Source organism: Dreissena polymorpha, chromosome 15, assembly GCF_020536995.1.
Source record: "Dreissena polymorpha isolate Duluth1 chromosome 15, UMN_Dpol_1.0, whole genome shotgun sequence".
Lineage (NCBI taxonomy): Eukaryota > Metazoa > Mollusca > Bivalvia > Myida > Dreissenidae > Dreissena > Dreissena polymorpha.
Genome location: NC_068369.1, coordinates 10,512,743 through 10,534,921, shown reverse-complemented (window position 1 = coordinate 10,534,921; position 22,179 = coordinate 10,512,743). Strand labels below are relative to the sequence as shown.

The following is a 22,179-nucleotide window of genomic DNA, read 5'->3' as shown; positions in this document are numbered from 1 at the left end:
AACTGCAATTGAAGAAGAAATACGCCTCATGCAACCTTAATCAATTTATTATAATTATATAATACCTGTTCATGAAAAAGGTCAATCCAGTAAGTCTGTCAATATTGAACTTAAGAAAGTGTTATTACAATGCATGTGTTTCACTGAAGCTTTTTCACAAACAGAACTTCTACCACAGAATCGCTTTGTCACCTTTAGCTAAGTGAAAAATAAATCGGGAATGCATGGATCACAGGGTATTAAAACAAGAGCAACGCATAATGGGTGCCAACGCTCGGCTGTGGGTGCATTGTTTAATAAATGAAAGCTTGTCAGAATTTTTTTATTTTTTTTAGAGGTCACAATGACCTTGACCTTTCACCTAGTTACCAAAAAAATGGTGTGGCGTGTAGAACTCATCAAGGTGCAGCTACATATGAAGTTTCAAAGTTGTAGGTGGAAGCACTTTGATTTTAGAGCCAATGTTCAAAAGGGTAACAAATGTTAAGGTTTGAGTACGACGCGGGCGACGGACGACACGATGACGGACACGACGAGCTGGCTATGACAATAACTCAGGTTTTCTCCGAAAACAGCGGAGCTTAAAATTGTGATTTTCATAAATGTATCTACACTCCACAGTGATGACATATTTGAAGTTTCAATTAAATTGTTGGAGAAAAGAAAAAAAAGTTCAAATGATTAGGTCTTACCAAACACGTAGAAGATGCTGGGCCAGCCTGCTGCAGACTCTGCCAGGGCCGCTGAGAGGGGAAGGGAGATAACTGTGCCAATGTACGAGCCTGCAAAAGTACCCATCAAGGGAGATACAGTAAAAACTCTCTTTACAACCACCTCGGTATTCTATTTTTCAGTCCCGATGTTTTCCTTCTATATTTCAATGGTTGTTACAATCACTAATCCGACCTACCCACTAATTTGCTATTACGACCACTTTAATCAGTACCAATTAGCGAAAATTGCTCTAAATTGACACCCGCCAAACGACCAGTAATTTTCACACCTTACTTGATTTGGTGTTGTGGTTCGATCAGGTTTGTGTACTAAGCCATAGTGACCCAATTAACTACAATTCATGACAACGGTTTTTGGCATCGATTTGTGATGCAGGTGTTAGATTTTCGGCACTTGTTATTCTTTTAAACCCTTGATTCTTGATTGACAATAAGCTATTATTATTGAGTTTTTGATGGGTAAATTGGTTATTGTTTGCAACATACTTAAAACATTAAATACGGCAAATAATTTATTGGGATAATTGAGTAAGATGGTTTTGTTTGTGATGTATATAAAAACCGTCCTGTATACCATATCGCTATTCAAAATGAATAAGCGCAAACAGAAAGAGTTGTGTTTAAAAGAAAGATTGATTTGATCAACGCGAGTGATGGGAAATCACAACGGCAGTTGGCCGATTTATTCGGCATTGGAAAGACTTAGGTGTGTTAATTATTTATTTTTTCTGTCTCTCCAAAACGTTATTTGCTCGGCTCCGTGCTGTCATTTGATATTTGGACATGAATCCGCTTTAATGTGATTTTTATGCAGCTAATAACCTATTTAGTTGTGACCAAACAAAATTGCAAAAGCCATAGATAAAAGTGCGTTATTAATAGAAATTGCCCGTAATGAGAAACTCCTGTTTAAGCAATGTTTATAAAAACATGTCAAATGTGAAATGCCGTCTGCAATCCTAACATTTAATTGTATAACCCATTCTAAATGTTCTTATTTTTCCTTTGTAGGTTCAAGCTATTCTATAGTGTCATGATGAAAAGTACATGTACAAGTATTTTCACTTCTTGTTTGAAAAACCGAACATATTATCTTTGTACACTGCATAGATTAATTACTGTTATATTTTATGCAAAAATATTAAAATTCATTTAATATTCACGTTTTCGTATTATCTGTACAATTCATGAAAACTCAGAATTAAGACCACCTCGCTATTAAGACCACTTTTCAACACAGGTGGTCTTAATAGCGAGGTTTCACTGTAATTGTGCAGATGCACAAACCTGCATACCAAAATTACTTAAGTTTTCGGACATAAACAAATTAAAAAACATTGTGTGTCCGAAAATATTGATAGGAGAAATATTCAAAAACAAGAGATTGCCAAGCAATATGGTCCCCTACCGGCTCCACCATTGTCAGAAATTCCACCATTCTCAGAATATTTTTTTTATTTGTTGCCATAGCAACCAAAATTTTTGACGTAGAAACAAAATGAAATGACATGAATAATTTCCATATTGCCATCTATCCTTGTTTCAAGTTTCATGAAAAAATATGAAGAACTTTAAAAGTTATCCCAGGATCTAGAAATCCATTTTCAGCAGTATTTCTAGTCTATTTGTTGCCATAGCAACCAGAATTGTTGACGTAGGAACAAAATGAAATGACGTGCATAATGTCCATATTGCCATCTATGCATGTTTCAAGTTTCATGAAACAATATTAAGAACTTGTAAAGTTATCGCAGGATCATGAAAAGTGTGACGGACAGACTGACTGACGGAGCGCAAACCACAAGTCCCCTCCGGTGAAACCGGTAGTGGACAATTACAGGTGTCCGAAAATTTAGAGACAACAATTAAGGTGTCCGAAAATTATAATTATATTGAAATAAATGCAATTAATCAATATTAAATCATTTTCTTGTGATTAACTCTTTTTTTTCTACTTCAAAACAAACAACAGATACAACTTCACAGCTTTGTTTACTCTTGTCGGAAATGATATAGAACAAAAATGCAAAAAGAGATTCTGATTCCAAAATAGGACATAAATTGTTTTAAATGCTTTTGGGAGAATCTATTACTTTCTACCGGTATACATGGTTATTTACCCAATTACGCGAATGTAATGGTCCATTGCCCTCAGGCATGAATCTGTAAGGTTTTATGACCTAAATCCCCTTTTAAAAATCCATGATCAAAGTGTCACAAGATAAGCAAAAACAAGGCCGAAGTCTGTAGAAAAGCGCGGCAAAATAAACTGTCCGGAAATTAAGAGACATTAATCATCCAAAAATTTAGAGTCACAAAAAATAATTATTTTTGCTAAAAAATAGGGTGTCCGAAAACTTAGTGTCCGAAAACTTTGAGTAATTACGGTTAGTACCCATAAAGGGTTCAGTGTTAAGCTGATGTATCTGATATAGGATTTTCATTCTGAAAAGGCTCCTTTTACACACACAAATCTATAAAAGTGGAAAGTGTTTTCCCTGATTAGCCTGTGCAAACATGCATTAAGCCCAATTTTCTCACAACTAGGCTTTAAGTTTTACTTCCAACTGTTTAAATATATATGTGCTCTATCAATGTACAGTGCCATTTTTTTTAAACTGTTTATTAGCATCAAACACTATTTCAAATGTCATTATTTAAGTAAAAAATTAATAATTTCTTTGAATTGTCAATTGTTTATTTCTATCTAAAAATATTATTTAAGTCCTACCATAATTTGTAACACCTTATCGTCAGTGTTCATTGTAGTCACACCATAGCAATCAAGGCCTTTAACAGTACACCAGTATATGCTGTATATCCCAAGGCCATTGACTACATGTTTACAAAGCTTGTCTTGATATGAGTAAAATAATACAGTTTTGACATATATATACCAGTAAACAGAATATGTAATACTAATCAATGGTAATCAAGATATGAGTGCACAGGTTAATCAGGAATGACACTTTCAACCTCGACTTGCTTTTCTTTATTGCCAATGTCATGTTCACTTGTAATTGTTTGGATATCAATGGGAAAATTCACATGGAATATACCATCACACAAAAAATAAAAATTAGCATTTTGTTATCTCGTTTCATCTATGTTACCATACCACATAAAGCGTAGAATTTTTGGCTATTGCTACAAGGAACAATGATTTTATATGGGTTAACTATATTTTACAAAATATTTGTTGATTTTGAGTGTTTATGGGGCTTCAAGAGACTTCCTCTAAACAAAAAAATCCATGAAAGCAGACATACATACCAGAGAAGGCCAGAGTGGCCAGTTTGGTTTTCTCCTGGGGTGGGGCCCATTTTGACCAGATTGCATGAATGGATGGATAGGTCACACCCTAACATATAAACAAAATTTGATAACATGCTGAACAAGAGGGCCATGATGGCCCTGTATCGCTCCACTGTTTTTTCTTTGCGAAAAAAAAACGTGCAATGCGCATGGGTTGAAATGTACTCAAGCATGTGACTTTCTCTTTCTATCCCTCGTCCCACTGGGCGCTTAAAGTTGGAAGGGTGAGCATTTTTATATATGGAAAAAGATACTACCGTGTTAACTAAACAGACTAAAAAGCCCAGGAACTGGTGCACAGGTCCTTTGCTTATAACGTAGGTACATTCATCTCTCCAAAAGATATTGTCGTTCTTTCTATTTCACATATTTTTAGATGCTGAAGATCAAATCTACGCATTTGATTTGAAACAGATTCACAAGACCCATAGGAATCAAAATGCCTTAACCCTTTACCAAACGACACATTTTGGACTTTCCCAATTTGAAAGAGGTTGCAGACGTCAATTAAATTAAAATGGAATATGAAGAAAATTATCAGGTAGGGTAGAAATAATTGTGATAAAAGGAGAAATTGCTCATCAACCCACACATCCCTAAGATCAACAGGCCTGAGAATATTATGATAATCTAAAGATTATTTCTTTATATTTATAAATGTATTTAATTAAGTAATACATTTGACTTCTAAGATTAATTCATAACTTATATTAAGAAAATTATAAAATGGTCAGAAATATATATGGATAGTTGAGCAATTGGCAATCATATCCACAATTTGTGAGTCACGATTCACAAATGGAACAATGAATCATTAGTTATTAAAAAGCAGCATATACGATAGTTAAGAACATTGCAATTCATTAATTTCAACACCTTCTCTTGGATACAAAGTTTGAGTTTACCGTGCAGTATCATATATTGACTTTTCTTGAAATAATTATGTTCATGGAAGTTGTGTTTTTAAAATCAATAATATATTATTAAATTGGTTTTAACACTACAAAAAAGACATGAAATTAACATGTCATCCAAAATATTTTCATCCGGATATATGGTCACTTTCAACATATTTAAATAAAACCCGACTTTTTTCAGTTTATAAGCAAAACATTCATAACACGTTCTTACTGCAATGCCTTTTTAAGCAGTCACCATCTGACCTAAAATGGCACTAAATGACAGGGTTTTATCTCATATTTACAAGATGTTGATGTTGTTGTTGGTCACAGCCAAACGGCCGCAGTAATCTCCGCTGGTAAACGTCATATGTTCAGTTTTGTGACCCCAGGGGCCAGGTCAAATTTGAGCCCAGGGGAATAATTTGAACAAATTTGGTAGAGGACTATTAGATATCACTGCATACCAAATTTAGTAGCCCTAGGCTCTATAATTAAGAACAAGAAGATTTTTAAAGTTTGCACAAAATAGGCCTTATTTAAGCATATGTTCATTTTTGTGACCCCTGGGACAAGGTCAAATTTATTCCCAGGGGCACAATTTGAACAAACTAAGTAGAGAACTATTAGATGTCACTACCTACCGAATTTGGTAGAAATAGGCACAATGGTTATGGACAAGAAGATTTTTATAGTTTGCACAAAATGGGCCCAATATAAGCATATGTTCAATTTTGTGACCCCTGGGGAACAGTCAAATTTGATCCCAGGGGCTTAATTTGAACAAACTTGGTAGAGGACTATAAGATGTCATTACATACCTAATTTGGTAGCCCTATGCCATACGGTTATGGACAAGAAGATTTTTAAAGTTTGCACAAAATAGGCCTTATATAAGCAAATTTTTTTAATTTTTTGACCCCCCGTGGCAGGGTCAAATTTGACCCCAGGGGCAAAATTTGAACAAATTTGAAAGAGGTTCACCACAGGAACATTCCTGAGAAATTTCAATAGAATTCGACCAGTAGTTTAGGAGAAGAAGATGTTTATAGAAAAAGTTAACGCACGGACGCACGCACGCACACACGACGGACACAGGACCATGACATAAGCCCCGCTGGCCTTTGGCCAGTGAAGCTAAAAATGAATTGATTACTTAATCTTCAAACCATAACTGTTATTCTCATACACATATAAATACGACACCCTCATTCACAACGGGGCTTCATGCATGTTCGTAAGGAGTCATCTCTGATTAGCCTTAGCAATTTGGTTAGAAGAGACGTCCTTTAAACAAAAATTCCAAAAAAGCAGGCTAATCTGGGATGACACTTTAGGAACATGCACTAAGCCTCCTTTCCTCCAAGGGCAGCCCATCTTTATTAACCCTTTACCACTCAGAAACGCACTTTAACCCATTTGAAGTCCTTTAGAAAATCAAATTATATTTTAGTCCTTTCTTAATATATTCAAGTTTAAAAGGCTTCAGCATTTCCAACCATAAGGTACTGATGAGTAGCAAACAGCATAAAACCTGATCAGACTGCGAGTTACTTGAAGGCTGTTCTGGTTTTATGCTGTTTACAAATAGCCATTTTCAATTTGCTTCATTGTGTGAATGGGTTAAAAATCACTCTCACTAACATCTGACCTCAAACAGCCCCTCGAGGACCCTGACTGCCACCAGTAGGTAGTCGCTCCAGTTAGCACACAGCGGGGTCACCAGTGTGAACAGGGCAGTCAGAAACACTCCTCCTCCAAACAGGTACTTTCCCCCTAGTCTGTTGGCCAGGTAACCTGGAAAAGACATTAAAAAGTCTCCCTTTCAAAAAAAAATCCAAACTAGGCAGAAAGTGTCATCCCTGATAAGGCTGTGTAGACTGCAAGGCTTATCAGGGACGACACTTTATGCACATGCATTAAGTGCTGTTTTCCCAGAGAAATGCTAAAATGTGGGGCAAAAACTCTCCCAGACATTCGCTCACTCGTCAAATTTAAGGCAAGCCGACAAAAGTTCTCCTGAAATTGTACCACCATTGACAAAATAATGTTCTACATGTGTACCATGATTGTACTACCTCGGACAAAAGTTCTATAATAATTTTACCACCCTAAAAACGTTCTCCCAAGATTTTACTTCTCTGGCCAAAAGCTTCCCTTCAATTTTTATTTTACTACTTTAAACAAAAGCTCACATGTAAAAGTTTTGTAAGACTATTTAGCATAGGACATTATAGTGTTAGGCTCATTCAGTATTAATTCTGACATCAGCTCAAGCCTTAACAACCAACTTCTCCCACTCAGCAGGCTTCATGCAACCAGGATAAAACCAGCCCAGTCTGCGAGTAACTTGCAGTTGGTTTAAGTGTTATGCTGTTTGTTGCTCATCAGTATCTTATGGTTGGAAAAGAAGGCTTACAACTTAAATTTAATAAGAATAATTTTAAAGGGACCTTTTCACAGATTTTGGCATGTATTGAAGTTTGTCATTAAATGCTTTACATTGATAAATGTTAACATTGTAACTAAATAGCTTAAGTAAAAAAAGAGAGTAAAATTAAAGAAAGAAAAAGAAGTAATCCTCAACTGGGCTAGTGCAGCATTTAAAGTCTAGCACTTAAACCACTCGGCAATCTGTGCTCATTTAGTGTGTAGTGCATTTTATACTTTATATAAGCAATCCTCATAATGTCACAAACTATAACAATAACAACAGAACGCTCCAAATTATTCAATTTTTTTGCAATTGTAATGCTTTATAATTGTAAGGTTTTTTATTCTTCAAAAGATGCATTTAATGGATATCTTTCAGCATATTAAATGTCCAGTGTTACTCTTTCCTCTAAAATATCATAACTAAAACGAAAATTACAAATCTAAAACATTTGATATTTCTAAAGGACAACAAAAGCTCCAAAGTGTGTGGTGAAGGGTTTACAAACAGGACTTCACAGACTTGGAATCTGCTGAGTCATGGTCATAAGTACAGTATGCACATAACAGAGACAGGTTCCTTACACAAATTATTAACGAAACATTGATAAAACAATTATTCTCCAACTTTCTTCCTTACACTGAAGTATCTTTGGACTATATTCTTGTTTATGTCCTGAAAAAAATGCATCAATACAGTAAGTCTGGCATTACAAAACAGTTGTCTAGACCGATACACAGGAGGGAGGGATTCACAGATGAAATACAAACTTGGCATGTTAAAAGTCATGGTTAATGGCGATGATGTTATTCAAGAACAACTGCCATGCTATGTTATTAGGGATCTTAATTACATCTTCATGTTCCGAAAATAATGTTCATATGACAATTGCCAAGAAAGTAATACAACAAAGTCAGCAGAATAGGAGAAACATACATGTAACTTCCTGTGATTACAGGACATTCCAATAACAATAAACAAATGTATTTTAAAATTAAATGTCAGAAATGTCAGTTTACACTTATACTGAATTTCTGTTGACAAGACCTTATTTAGACAAAAAATTTGATGAAAGCTAAAATAGTCATCCCTGCTTAGCCTGTGTGGATTGCACAGGCTTATATGGGAAGACATTTTACACATAAAGCTTAAGCCCAGTTTTCCCAGAATGAGGCCCACAAAGTACAGCTCTTGATACCAGACAGGATTGTCATGTACCTCCAGGGATTTATTTATTTGTATGTATTTATTTTGACCTTGCGGTCAAGGATAACCCATGAAAGTGCAAGCACTTATTTCCAATGGGGTCCTTTGGTTTTGCTGAAGAGACAGCAAGCAGAAGAGACAGTATTGGGATACAAGGAATTTGGGTGCGATACCCTAGCTCTTTGCAAATAGATACCTTAGTTCTTTTACATGCTCAGTGTATAGCACCGATACATGCGAGAATTACCTGGGTTTCATACCAGTACATCGGAAACACTTGAAGCATTTCTGAAATTTCCAGTGCCCTGGCCGGGATTTGAACCGGGGACCTCTGGAATGGTAGACCAGAGTGTTACCACTCGACCACACCACCACCCATGATCTGTGCGAAGATGTATCCATAGAAGAATGATCCCAGTACCAACCTGCAGGGACCTGTGTCAAGATGTATCCATAGGAGAATGATCCCAGTACCTACCTCCAGGGATCTGTGTGAAGATTTATCCGTAGAAGAATTATCCCAATACCGACCTCCATGGATCTGTGTCAAGATGTATCCATAGAAGAATGATCCCACTACCTATCTCCCGAGACCTGTGTCAAGATGTATCCGTAGAAGAATGATCCCAGTACCTACCTCCAGTGATCTGTGGGAAGATTTATCCGTAGAGAATGATCCCAGTAACAACCTCTAGGGATCTTTGACAAGATGTATGCATAGAAGAATGATCCCAGTACCAACCTCCAGGGATCTGTGGGAAGATGTATCCGTATAAGAATGATCCCAGTGCCTACCTCCAGGGATCTTTGTGAAAATATATCCGTAGAAGAATGATCCCAGTACTACATACAGGGATCTTTGTAAAGATGTATCAGTAGAAGGAAGATCCCAGTTCCTACCTCCAGACTCCAGAGATCTGTGTGAAGATGTATCAGTAGAAGCAAGATCCCAGTACCTACCTCCAGAGACCTGTGTGAAGATTTATCAGTAGAAGCAAGATCCCAGTACCTACCTCCAGAGATCTGTGTGATGATGTATCAGTAGAAGCAAGATCCCAGTACCTACCTCCAATTTCTGTGTAAGGATGTATCCGTAGAAGAATGGTCCCAGAATAATCCCAGTACCTACCTCCAGGGATCTGTGTGAAGATGTATCCACAGAACATGTCCCAGAATGATCCCAGTACCTACCTCCAGGGAACTGTGTGAAGATGTATCCATAGAAGAATGGTTCCAGAATGATTCCAGTTCCTACCTCCAGGGATCTGTGTGAAGATGTATCCATAGAAGAATGGTCCCAGAATGATCCCAGTACCTACCTCCAGAGACCTGTGTGAAGATCTATCAGTAAAAGCAAGATCCCAGTACCTACCTCAAAAGACCTCTGTGAAGATGTATCAGTAGAAGAACGAATCCAGTACCTACCGCCAGAGACCTGTGTGAAGATGTATCAGTAGAAGCAAGATCCCAGTACCTACCTCCAGAGACCTGTGTGAAGATGTATCCATAGACGAATGATCCCAGTACCTACCTCCAGAGACCTGTGTGAAGATGTATCAGTTGAAGCAAGATCCCAGTACCTACATCCAGGGATCTGTGTAAGGATGTATCCGTAGAAGAATGGTCCCAGAATGATCTCAGTATCTATCTCCAGGGATCTGTGTGAAGATGTATCCATAGAAGAATGGTCCCAAAAGGATCCCAGTACCTACCGCCAGGGATCTGTGTGAAGATGTATCCATAGAAGAATGATCCCAGAATGATCCCAGTACCTACCTCCAGGTATCGTTGTGAAGGTGTATCAGTAGAAGAATGGTCCCAGAATGATCCCAGTACCTACCTCCAGGGATCTGTGTGAGGATGTGTCCATAGCAGAATGATCCCAGAACCTACCTCCAGAGATCTGTATGATGATGTATCCGTAGAAGAATGGTCACAGGATAATCCCAGAACCTATCTCCAGGGATCTGTGTGAGGATGTGTCCATAGAAGAATGATCCCAGTACCTACCTCCAGGGATCTGTGTGAAGATGTATTCGTAGACGAATTATCCCAGTACCTACCTCCAGGGATCTGTGTGAGGATGTATCCATAGCAGAATGATCCCAGTACCTACCTCCAGAGATCTGTGTGATGATGTATACATAGAAGAATGGTCCCAGAATAATCCCAGTACATATCTCCAAGGATCTGTGTGAGGATGTGTCCATAGAAGAATGATCCAAGTACCTACCTCCAGGGCCCTGTGTGAAGATGTATCCGTAGAGAAATTATCCCAGTACCTACCTCCAGGGATCTGTGTCAAGATGTATCAGTAGAAGAATGATCCAAGTACCTACCTCCAGGGATCTGTGTTAAGATGTATCCGTTCACAAAAAAAAAAAAAAAAAAAAAAAAAAAAAAAAAAGAAGATGTATCCGTTGAAAAAGGATCCCAGTACCTACCTCAAAAGATCTGTGCGAGGATGTATCCATAGAGGAATGATCCCAGTATATACCTCCAAGGATCTGTGTGAGGATGTATCCATAGACGAATGATCCCTGTACCTACCTCCAGGGATCTGTGTGAGGATGTTTCCATAGAAGAATGATCACAGTACCTACCTCCAGGGATCTGTGTGAGGATGTATCCATAGAAGAATGATCCCAGTATGATCCCCTTGGTATGTGAATCATAGTGGAAGTCTGGGTAGATCACCTGGAACATGTAACATATCAATAGGCTGGGTTAGAAACACAAAAAGGACAATATTGCAAGTGAGTGAAATATCAGCAAAAATTGGACAATTGGAAATTAACATTAAAGCTAGATACAAATGTGCACTTATCATATATGACCTGCACTCTGGGACACTTGGGTGTAATGCATGCGTGTAAAGTGTTGATCAATCGCAAGTGAGTGAAATATTGGAAGAGATAGTAAAATAGAAGTTGAAGCTGCGAATCAATTTGCACTTATTATATAAGCCTTGTTCTGGAAAAATTGGACATAATACAGTGCCTACAGTCAACCCACATAAACTTGTTCACTCTGCACATGGTTATCAGTGACAACACTTTCTGCCTAAACTGAATTTTGCTTGGAAAAAAGTTCCATAAAAAAAAAATTAAGATAACAGTGGAAACTCTGATTGAGCCTTATTTTTCAGAAACTGATTTTAGTGGCTCTCCCATGAGGCCCAAACCTGATTCAGTGTTGCAATAAGTCTAAAAACATATCATGGGGGCCTGACAATGGAAGAGTGACTTCTTTCATTCAAATCCATAGGATGGGAAACTTTGTACATTGTGAATTTATTGAGCTGTTTCCACTTTTTTGCTTTTAAGTTTTATTAAATCGTTCATTCAGCATAAATCCCTGAGGAATGATATAAATCCATGAGGTATATTGTTAAAAAAATATAATTTTATGCTAATATGTAGTTAAATGTATGTTACTTTATAAAGTAGTGAATAGCCAATAAAAACAAATTAGGTGGTTTTTGTATTAACCTGAATTTGACTAATAAAACAAGGGCTGTTTGTAAAACATGCATGCCCCCCATATGGGCTGTCCGTTGTAGTGGCAGCCTTTGTGTGAATACGATTTTTGTAACTGTGACCTTGACCTTTGACCTAGTGATCTGAAAATCAATAGGGGTCATCTGCGAGTCACGATCAATGTACCTATGAAGTGTCATGATCCTAGGCAAAAGCGTTCTTGAGTTATCATTCAAAAACCATTTTACTATTTCTGGTCACCGTGACCTTGACCTTTGACCTAGTGACCTCAAAATCAATGGGGGTCATCTGCGAGTCATGATCAATGTACCTATGAAGATCCTAGGCCCAAGCGTTCTTGAGTTATCGTCAGACAACCACCTGGTGGACGGACCGACAGACCGACAGACAGACCGACATGAGCAAAGCAATATACCCCCTCTTCTTCGAAGGGGGGCATAAAAAGGAACACGTGTGTAGGATTTTTCAGGGTACATGTATTAAGAAAGGATCGACCATACAAATGAAAGGGGGGGGCAACATATTTAATAATAAAGGTAGGGCACACAAATGGGGGAGGGCTGCTTTTCTGCTTTAGATATAGCACTGATTAAAGCTCATTTGTGTATATTTACCCCAAATTGAGAAACCAGACACAATTCTTAACAGTCATAGAATCTTGAGAATGCATAATTTGCGCACAATACATGTATATATGTAAGAGAATAAACAGATGCTTAATCCTCATCATTAATAAAGTAAATCTTTCTTGATAAAACAGGGCTGACTCCATTTCTGTAAAGTCTTGTCCATTATTAGCCTGTGTAGTCTGAACAGGCTTATCAGGAAAGACAATGTTTGCCTGAACAGGATTTTCCCTAAGAAGAGATTTCCTTTAAACGCAAAAATGCCATTAAAGCGGGCAGTGATTAGCCTGTGTGGACATATGCATTGAGCCTCATTTGCCCAGAGCTCAAATACTTCTTAGTTCACTGAAAACAATTGAGCATTTGATTCTTTCTGCAAAACTAAGTAATTCAGTTTTACATATATTTGCCGGATATTTTCCTCCCAATATTGTGTAGTGAAAGAAAATATTCTTCATTAAAGATGACACTGAATTTTAAAATATTCATATTTTCCTAGGCTGTGATTACCAGGGTCTTGTTTCCAGCAATGTTTTGTGAGTGGTTTGAAGTCATTGCTACTATGGCTACACTGAGGTTCACCCTCAAAGCATATATGTTACCTGAAAATAAAATAATATGTTACCTGAAAATAAAATAATATGTTACCTGAAAATAAAATAATATGTTACCTGAAAATAGAAGAATATGTTACCTGAAAATAAAATAATATGTTACCTGAAATTGAAATAATATGTTACCTGAAATTACAAAAGTTGTTACCTGAAAATAAAATTAGATCTGTTGTGAGAAACCTAGGCAAAATGCAGATGCACAAAAGTACCTCCCGAATCAGGGTGTGCAGTCTGCAAATTACTTTTGAAGAATACATTAAATTACAATATGAATATGTTAATAGTTATACATGATCATGTATTACATTACACTATTGAATTGTTCATATTTATATTTCAGCATTTACAGTATTTAATAATACAAGCCACTATTTCAATTTCATCAAACACACAAATTAACATTTACTTGCATTGCATCATAGACAAAATGAGCAACTGTTATAGGGTGATTATATTGTCATATGGTGATTACATCGATTTTATATTTTAAAAGTTCTCTCTTAGAAATCTTTTAAGTTCCAAGCCACTATCTTTAAGTCGGCAGTGTCAATTGGTATTAGTATTGTAGTTGTAGTATTGGTAGTGTTTAACCACTATTGTTATAGTTCATGCTAACACCGTTTATGCGCACAAGCACAGGATTTTTAATTCATTGCGCCACTTTTCAAACAAGACAGCGGCACTCAGAAAGATAGACGCCATTTCTATGTGCTCAGCATTTAGCAGTTATATTTACATATATCTGCAGGTATTTCATATCATTATTATTATTATTATTATTATTATCATTATTGTTATTATTATTAGTATTAATATATTGAAATAATATTGTGTTGTTAAACATGTCGATGCGGTTGCATTGTTTGCATTGTTATATGTTTGCTATATTGTAGTGATTTATCATCTAATTCTTAACATTAATCCATTTATCTTCATATTATAATTTAATGCTATTGTTTCAGATTAATGTATATGTATTGTCTGCACGGGGAATTACATATAGAAACATCAACCGTTGTTGGTATTATTCTCCACCCACTACGGCTGGCGAGGCCGGCAACACAACTATTGAATTTTAATCCTAAAATAGGCTTATCAGATGGAGAACAGAAGCAATTTTATTCCCTTACATTGTAAAGCAACAAAAATACATACAAAATCCAAAGAAAGCCATAATCCCAACGACATAACGTTTGGGTATCCATGTCCCCAGCTTGAGACTGAGACTGAGGTATCTACGGTGACGCAGGAGGTCATGTTGCTCCTCCGCCGTCTGGAACTCCATTTTCTTGGTTTCATCCGGCCTCATCTTGGCTGGTCTGAAATAATGGAAGAATTAATGGATACTGGATAAAAGAGGTGTTTTGTTGAAGATATGACAATAAATGTGACCTCTAGAGTGTTAATTAGGTAAATGGTAATGACACACGACAGAAAACGAACAAAAGGCGATCACAAAAATTCATAGTGTTTAAGCTGTACCATAAAAACATTTATAGATTTTGATAAAATAAATAACAACCCATTAAGGTTTTAAGGTTGACAAATATTTTTTATATATATCCTAAAAACAGTTAGAGATAAATTGCACAAGTGCAAAAAGTGTTGTGACATACGTATGGAATCCATGGGCTACTATGGATGCATGGGCTAGATAAATGCCTAATGCTTGCCACTTTGTTGTTTCATAAAAATGACAATGCACAAAGACAGACAAGTCCACCCATTGGAAATGAAGCCATTTTGTGGTTGTCCTTAGCATGCATGGCATGACCAGAATCTCTCTAAATCAATATGCGAATCTATGTTATGATAACTTTTTTTAGAAAGAAAAGTGCTGGACCTTTGCAGTTAAATTTGTTTCACTTATTTTGTATACAGCTCACGACTCTGAGCTACCTGTACATGTATTTGGCTTCTTTTATCCACAATCAATGAGACTATTTATCTACTGATGTTACAACACAACAACTGCTTTTCTGTACATATACTATACTAGTACATTTATTTATTGTATAAAAACATAGCTTAGCTGCAAGTAAGCATTGGAGCATGATGTTTATCATGCAACACCAATGAAACAAGCAAATTCGTTAAATACATATCCCCTGCCAAATAAATTGTCTTTAAGGATGGTTGCAAATCCCATGAGATATGCTATAATCCTAAAAAAACTTATTAAATGTGTGGTAATTGTTTTATGCATTGCAATTCTACTTATTGATATATATACACCTATGAAGTTTCATGTTGAAATCTTGTGGTGTATCTGAGATATAGCCCTGAAAATTTATATCATACAAAAACAACAAAGGGCAATAACTCTTATTTAAGAAAGTGAAGGGTTATGGTTCTTAAGAAATGAACTTCTACTGATTGATTTTATAAACCCATGAAGTTTCATGTTGAAGTCTTGTACTGTATCTGAGATATAGCCCTGAACAGTTACATCATACAAAAAAAACAAAGAGCAATAACTCTTATTTTAGAAAGTGTAGGGTTATGGTTCTAGGCATGGCACTTCTCCTCATAGATAGCTATACACATATGAATTTTCATGTTCATATCTTATATAGTTTTTGAGATATAGCCATAAACAGTTTTGTGACAGAAGGACGGACTGATGGACTGACTGACAACACCAATTCTATATCCCTCATCCTTTGGCTGTGAATAAAAATTGACATATAAGCAACAAGTAAAAATTCTTGCTGTTACTTCTATCAGTAATCTGCCTCCATTAGAATTAACTATTTAGGCCAGATCCAAGGACTCCCAGCGTTGTGCACTCCTGACACCAGTCAAATGACAATGTATAGCTTCCTTGGACTCAAACCCACAACCTATGGAACTCTAGAAAAAAATGCTGATATTACCCCTGCATTTATTTAATAATAGTTTATATAGCATGTTAAAGTATTTTAAGGCAAAATATAAGTCTAGTGGTAAACATGATTTTGCTGTTAAGTTACCCAGATACATGTACTTACCGGTAAACACAAACTACATAATTTATATCAAGTAAACGTGTGCATTTTAAAAATTCAAGTCCCTTTACCAAAGTTTCTGTTATGCACAACTCATTAGCACTCTTATGCATTTCATACTATATTTGTATGATTGTGACTGCTCACAGACACAGACGAAATATTATTAAATACACTTTTCAATAATGTGCATACAAAATGACTGTTACCTGTTCATAAATTGCCAACCTTTAATTGTAAGTTTACTATTAAAGTAGTGTCATTATTTATATGAACAAATAATTACACACAATGTTGAACATTTTGACATATGGTTCATAATTAATAACAACATGTGGATACCTTCTAATGTTTATGTTAATTTGCTACATCTTGTGAAAGGCGCTGTCTGATTGGTTAGTTTCTTATGTGCTATTTCCTGACTTTTCGTCATTTTACAGAAAATGTAAGAATATGGTTAAATATCATTGTTAATTTAATAAACAGTGTACTAAAATAATAAGCTTTTGTCTATAGCATTGATTTTATTTTATCCAAACCACATGAAATTGCTGCAATAACGTAAATTAACTGACTAATTGCTCAACCAATATAAAACGTCGTTCAATTCGGACACCTGTTCCCGTTATGCAGACGTGACGTCACTTCAACATTGTGTAGTGAACATCAAAGCTGTAGGTTGTTGGATTTATATTTCTGTCTTTTTCGTCGCGAGAACTTTGAAGTCATGGGGCCGATCGGAGGTCCAGTCGTGTATTTAACGGTGTTAGTGTGTATTAGTTCCAGCTATGCTTATTTGGAGGTAATAATTTTGTGTACATTCGTGATTTTTCAGTCATATTTTATTTGGAATTGTCATATGCTTCTGGCGACATAATACAAGATGTGTCTGGATCACTTGATGCTTACAGGAATCTAACAGATCTCTCGGTAGAGTCATTTCCATACATGGAATTATATTTTCAAAATGTAATGAAATTTAATTTTTAAACAATGAGCCTCGGAATCGTTGGGCTTGTTAATTGTTTATAAATAAATATGTCAATACATTTCAAAAGTAGAATTCCGCTTTCTGTTGAAGATTATTTCCTTATTACATATGATTAAACGAAACACTTGGAAAACCATAAGTATCTTGGTTGTTGTTGTATGTGCAAAGTGATATCACTCTATCAATGTGAAATGACCAATTATTATTTACCTTTGTCTAGCTGCACAAAAGTCACTTATCATGACTAAGATCTACCAATCTAAATAGTAAATCCTCTTAAGACCAAGTAGGCTTCTAATCTTGCAACATTTATCCAAACAAGCCTTTATTGTTGACATTTAGTGATGGAACAGTTTTAACAATTATAAAACCTATCCACTATTACACATTTGGTCAACTTTTGTTTTAAAAGGTAAAATGTGCAGTGATGAAGTGTTCTGATTCAGCTGTATTGAATGACTCAATATGGGAATATTTAGAATTATTTAAAAAAAGTTTCTCCTGTGATGGTGCATTTGAAGTTTAACTTGAAAATAAAAAAACACTGAAGCACTTATTATTTATTTATTATAATTAATACAATGTTATATATTAGTATTAACAATTTTCTCAAATGGGAAACAAAATCATGTAGTGCATGTTTATAAAAGCCCTATAAACACTCAAAATCTACTGCACAATTTCAAGTGAAATTTACATCGAATATATTGTCACCAGGGTTCAACATTAACTTTTTTACAGCCAGACCATTGGACCAGCTCCTCTTAAAATGTAGTAGCCCGAATCTGATGTCTTCTAGACCATAAATGACATAGCAAATAAACACAATTGTGTCGTGTAACTGTTAAATCAGGTTTTATCAGTAAATAATTAGTGAACACAAGAAAGTTATTTTGATGCACAAAGTAAAAAATAAAATAAAACTATTTAACAACATAAATTGTTTGTTATAATTTCACTGTTTATCACCAGTTAAACAAATGATGCTGTACAGCAGGTGACATTTCAACGTCATCAAATTCTGGCCTCCTTGACCGCTGTGCTCCATGCAACCACAGCTCCAAGGCCCTTTCATCATAATCTGTGTCAGTTTTACCATCGGATTCTTCTTTATTAACTTATTTGTCGGACGAAAATGCAATCTTGAACAAAGCCATTCTTTAAATTACATTCTCTCGTCTGCTACGCCAAAATGTTTACATTGATGATACTGATTTTTGATAGAAGTCGTAAAAACATGATGTAAAGTTCTAAGACACTGCAGAAAATCATTAATATTCATGACAACTTGACCAATGGAAACAAGCAATTTCTGCGGAAAGCTGTCCTTCGCGTCTAAAAATTGCGATGAATCATGACGTGAATGCTCCGTGTTTATTTATATACGCTAGTTTTGTTCTGGTGTAAATAACAGATACGAGAGTTATTTTACACATTAAGAGAAAAAGGTTTTCTAAGTTATATGAATCAGTATAGATTTTTTATATACATGTACGACCAGTCGGACAAGCTAGCCCACAGTTTTACTAGCCCGACCACCGATCTTTCTAGACAATGTCTGTCGGACGTGCCTTAGTGTCAAACCCTGGACTCACACACAAAATAAAAACAAGCATTTTGTATCTAGTTAAATCTATGTTTCCTGACCATATATAGAGTAGAAATTTAGGCTATTTCTACATGTATGAGGAACACTGAAAATGGGTCTGATTATGTGTTAACTTTGTTTTTTTAAATATTGTACAAAATATTCGTTGATTTTACCCTCAATAATTAAGCTGTTTTTTTTTATCATACACAATTTCAAGCCATACATTGTCCTTTGAATCCTTTCTAAATTGAACAATCAAGAGCTTTTAATGACACATTTGTTGTCACTAAGTTTCATTTTTGATTTATCAATCAGGGCTCAGCCGTTAGGGCGAAGTGGGCGATAACATGGCCCTTAAATTACAGGAAGGAGAAGTCGACTTCGCCTTCTTTTTTAAATGCGAATAAACATGTCGGTATCGACGTAAGTCGTCAAGCGCAGAATTCAATACACCCTAGCCTTACATGGGGATAATATGACCTTTACACATGTCCTGCATAATTTTAGCGCGCTTCTTATTAGGACCCTGGGTCAATACAATATACATGAACACAGTTTATTTGAAGCATCAATGGTGTTTTTTTTACGTTGCGTGAATATCCATGCGGATTACACCTGCTTTTCATCATTAGTCTTAAGTAACTGGCCATGAATTTTTCGTGGATATCATGAATATATTCGTAGGAAAAAAAATTCTTATTTCAGGGACTACCCTAGGCCTTAAAAATAGGGAGAATCCGAAAAGTGACTTCTCCTTTTTTCCGAAACAGGGAGAAGTTTGGGAAATCAGGGAGACGTTTGTGCGAACAATATCAAAAACAAAACATGTTCATTTCACAACTTTTATTATTTCTATCATTTTACTATGCATATTTGTAAAAAACAATAAATTCTCATTGAAATCTACTATCTATTTAAGTAATTTAAGATATGTACCGGTAGCCCCTTTTCATCACACTTATCGTCATTATATTACCATCATTCCTATGACTGCTTTTGTAACAAAACACAATCATAATGCATAGTACATCTAGTATATCTATTACTGTTTATCCGAATACTATACACGTCCGAAATATGTACACTTAAGAATGCCTTACCTGTTTAACTTTAATAATCCAATTTTTCCTTGTTGTTATCTGGTTTAACAAACCTTATCAAATGTTTGTTAAGGTAGTGCACCTCTAATGATTTCCCGGGATTTCTTCGAAGGTTGAAGAGCCTACTATTAGGTGCCGTAGCCTAGTGGTTAAGGCGATAGACTAGAAATCTTTTGGGATATTCCCGCGCAGGTTCGAATCCTGCCGACGACGTATACTTTTTTGCGACGCGTTTTATTTATTTTCTAACGTAATTTGATTTAATATGGCATATAAGCTATATTTATTGTTAAATATGTTGCAATTTTTATGCACATTTTTCAATTATTAAAATTAAAACAACGTTATGGCGAAATTGGGTGATTTACTTTGAAAATACGAACTATGCATGTTGCATTTTTATTTTTATTTCAAAAAGTAAACGGTAAATCTGTCTAGTTCTTGGTATTTTTGCTGTATATAGTGTTTCTATAAAAACTAAGTTTAAAATATGACTTAAATGATACTATTTTGAATTTTATGACACTTTGTTTTTAACCGACCCAATTTTTACTTGGCTGAAATCACTTACATTTCATGGTGCTCTTCCATAGATAAAAATTTGTAAAAAATAAATGTCTGTAAAAGAATACTTATTTCATCTTGTTTAAACTTTAAACACCTTTACAGCATCTGTACACACCAACTGCATGCCCATATTTGGAAATTTGAATGAATTATGGAACTTTTATATACCCCAGGGGTGAAAATAAACTGGACAAAAGCCGAGCGTGGGGGTGGTTTTGAAAAAATCGGTATATTTTTTTAAAAAGCATGGAAAGCCTACCTACAAATTTGCATGTAGTTCAGTGAAATGATGCTGATTAAGAAAATAATTAATTAGATTATATTTGGATATGTGCCCATTAGAGGTGCACTACCTTAAAACCAGTTAATGCTTCTTCCATTACTTAATCACCATTACTTGTAATTTGAATTGCCAGCTATGAATTGAACGCAGGTTGAATGTTTCAATGTCCACCATTTGCAATGTCGAAGGTCATAACGTAGCAATTTAATTCATACTCGGAAAATTTATATCTAATGGAGGAATTTTTTTCTCAATGTTTATGTGTAGTATTATGACTTGTTAATATAAAAAATGAATGTGATTGCAGTTTATATCAGACGGGTGTTTAATACTCGTAATTATCGGTGGATTAACAAACTGACAAAACTCGCTGGACTTAATCGTGGATCTACGTAATTAATAGACCTTTGATCAATTTTGTTTTTCTTTAATTATTTTTTCCGACTTTCTTTAACCATGCCGTCTGCGAAAAAACTGCAATTATCGGATGGTGGTCAAACAATTATCATGTTATTATTAGAGGCACGAGTGTGTTGTTATAGGAACCAATATTAAGGGACTGCTTTGTCACGGTCAATTAACGATCCGTGCGGGGGGTAAATTGTGTAACCGTTAGATAAACAACAAACAATAAACTTGCTAATCGCCTGCGGGCGGTAGCACGCATTGGCAATAATAATCGGGTGGCTTGATTTTTCGCTTTTCCGGTCTTGTTTACTAAAAAATCGGGCGACTTGATCTTCGCTTTTCTGGGCTCGTAGGGCGTTATTACGGGCGTTAGAGCGAAATTATCGCCCGTAGTCACCCGTAGGGTAGTCCTTGTATTTGGGTTTAAACTCTACAATATGTAATTATCATGTACCTTATAATGTAAATAGGGTGTTGGATTGTCATTACAATATTTAAGTACTGTTGAATTTTTTGATGCACATGGAAATCACAGGTTTTATTTGTTTGAATTGATTTATGACATAGAATCTGGCTACCATAACTTTGAATATCGCTTTTTATGATTTTTGACTCGCGCAACTTTACTATATAAACTGTACACTGAAGTTTCTTTAGCTAATGGAAGCGCTGATTTATGTGACTTAATAGGTAAGGATTTATTGAATTAGAAAATATTGTTTGTTTGTCATTGATAATGATGGGCTTGGTGTAATGAAGGGTACATGTATAAAACAAGTGGAGATTTTATTAGATGCAGAACAGAAACCACTTCTATTAGTGGCCTCACTTCTCCCTAATTTGGACCTCAACTCCCAAATTACAGCTGAGGGAGAAGTCACTTCTCCTTCAAATTTGAACCTAGGCTGAGCGCTGTCAATATAG

The 22,179-nt window shown here is 35.7% G+C and overlaps 2 protein-coding genes across 3 annotated transcripts in view; one reads left to right on the top strand and one right to left on the bottom strand.

Annotated features, from left to right (window-relative positions):
* Positions 1–19,223, bottom strand: part of LOC127860157 (sialin-like) — a 41,985-nt gene extending 22,762 nt beyond the window's left edge. The window contains exons 1-7 of one of the 2 annotated variants that reach the window (XM_052398043.1): positions 19,121–19,223; positions 14,484–14,647; positions 13,225–13,316; positions 11,192–11,285; positions 6,600–6,745; positions 4,008–4,095; positions 693–782 (exon numbers count right to left, since the gene is read on the bottom strand). In XM_052398043.1, coding sequence (XP_052254003.1) covers positions 693–782; positions 4,008–4,095; positions 6,600–6,745; positions 11,192–11,285; positions 13,225–13,316; positions 14,484–14,637 — 664 coding nt within the window. In that variant the 5' untranslated portion in view covers positions 14,638–14,647; positions 19,121–19,223. Of the gene's footprint in view, positions 1–692; positions 783–4,007; positions 4,096–6,599; positions 6,746–11,191; positions 11,286–13,224; positions 13,317–14,483; positions 14,648–16,524; positions 16,666–19,120 lie in introns of those variants that run through there. The other variant, XM_052398042.1, reaches the window with a different exon arrangement.
* The window catches only part of LOC127860153 (amyloid-beta precursor-like protein), a 54,486-nt gene continuing 49,242 nt past the window's right edge, over positions 16,936–22,179 (top strand). Inside the window, exon 1 of the mRNA XM_052398035.1 lies at positions 16,936–17,117. Coding sequence (XP_052253995.1) covers positions 17,043–17,117 — 75 coding nt within the window. The 5' untranslated portion in view covers positions 16,936–17,042. The remainder of the gene's footprint in view (positions 17,118–22,179) is intronic.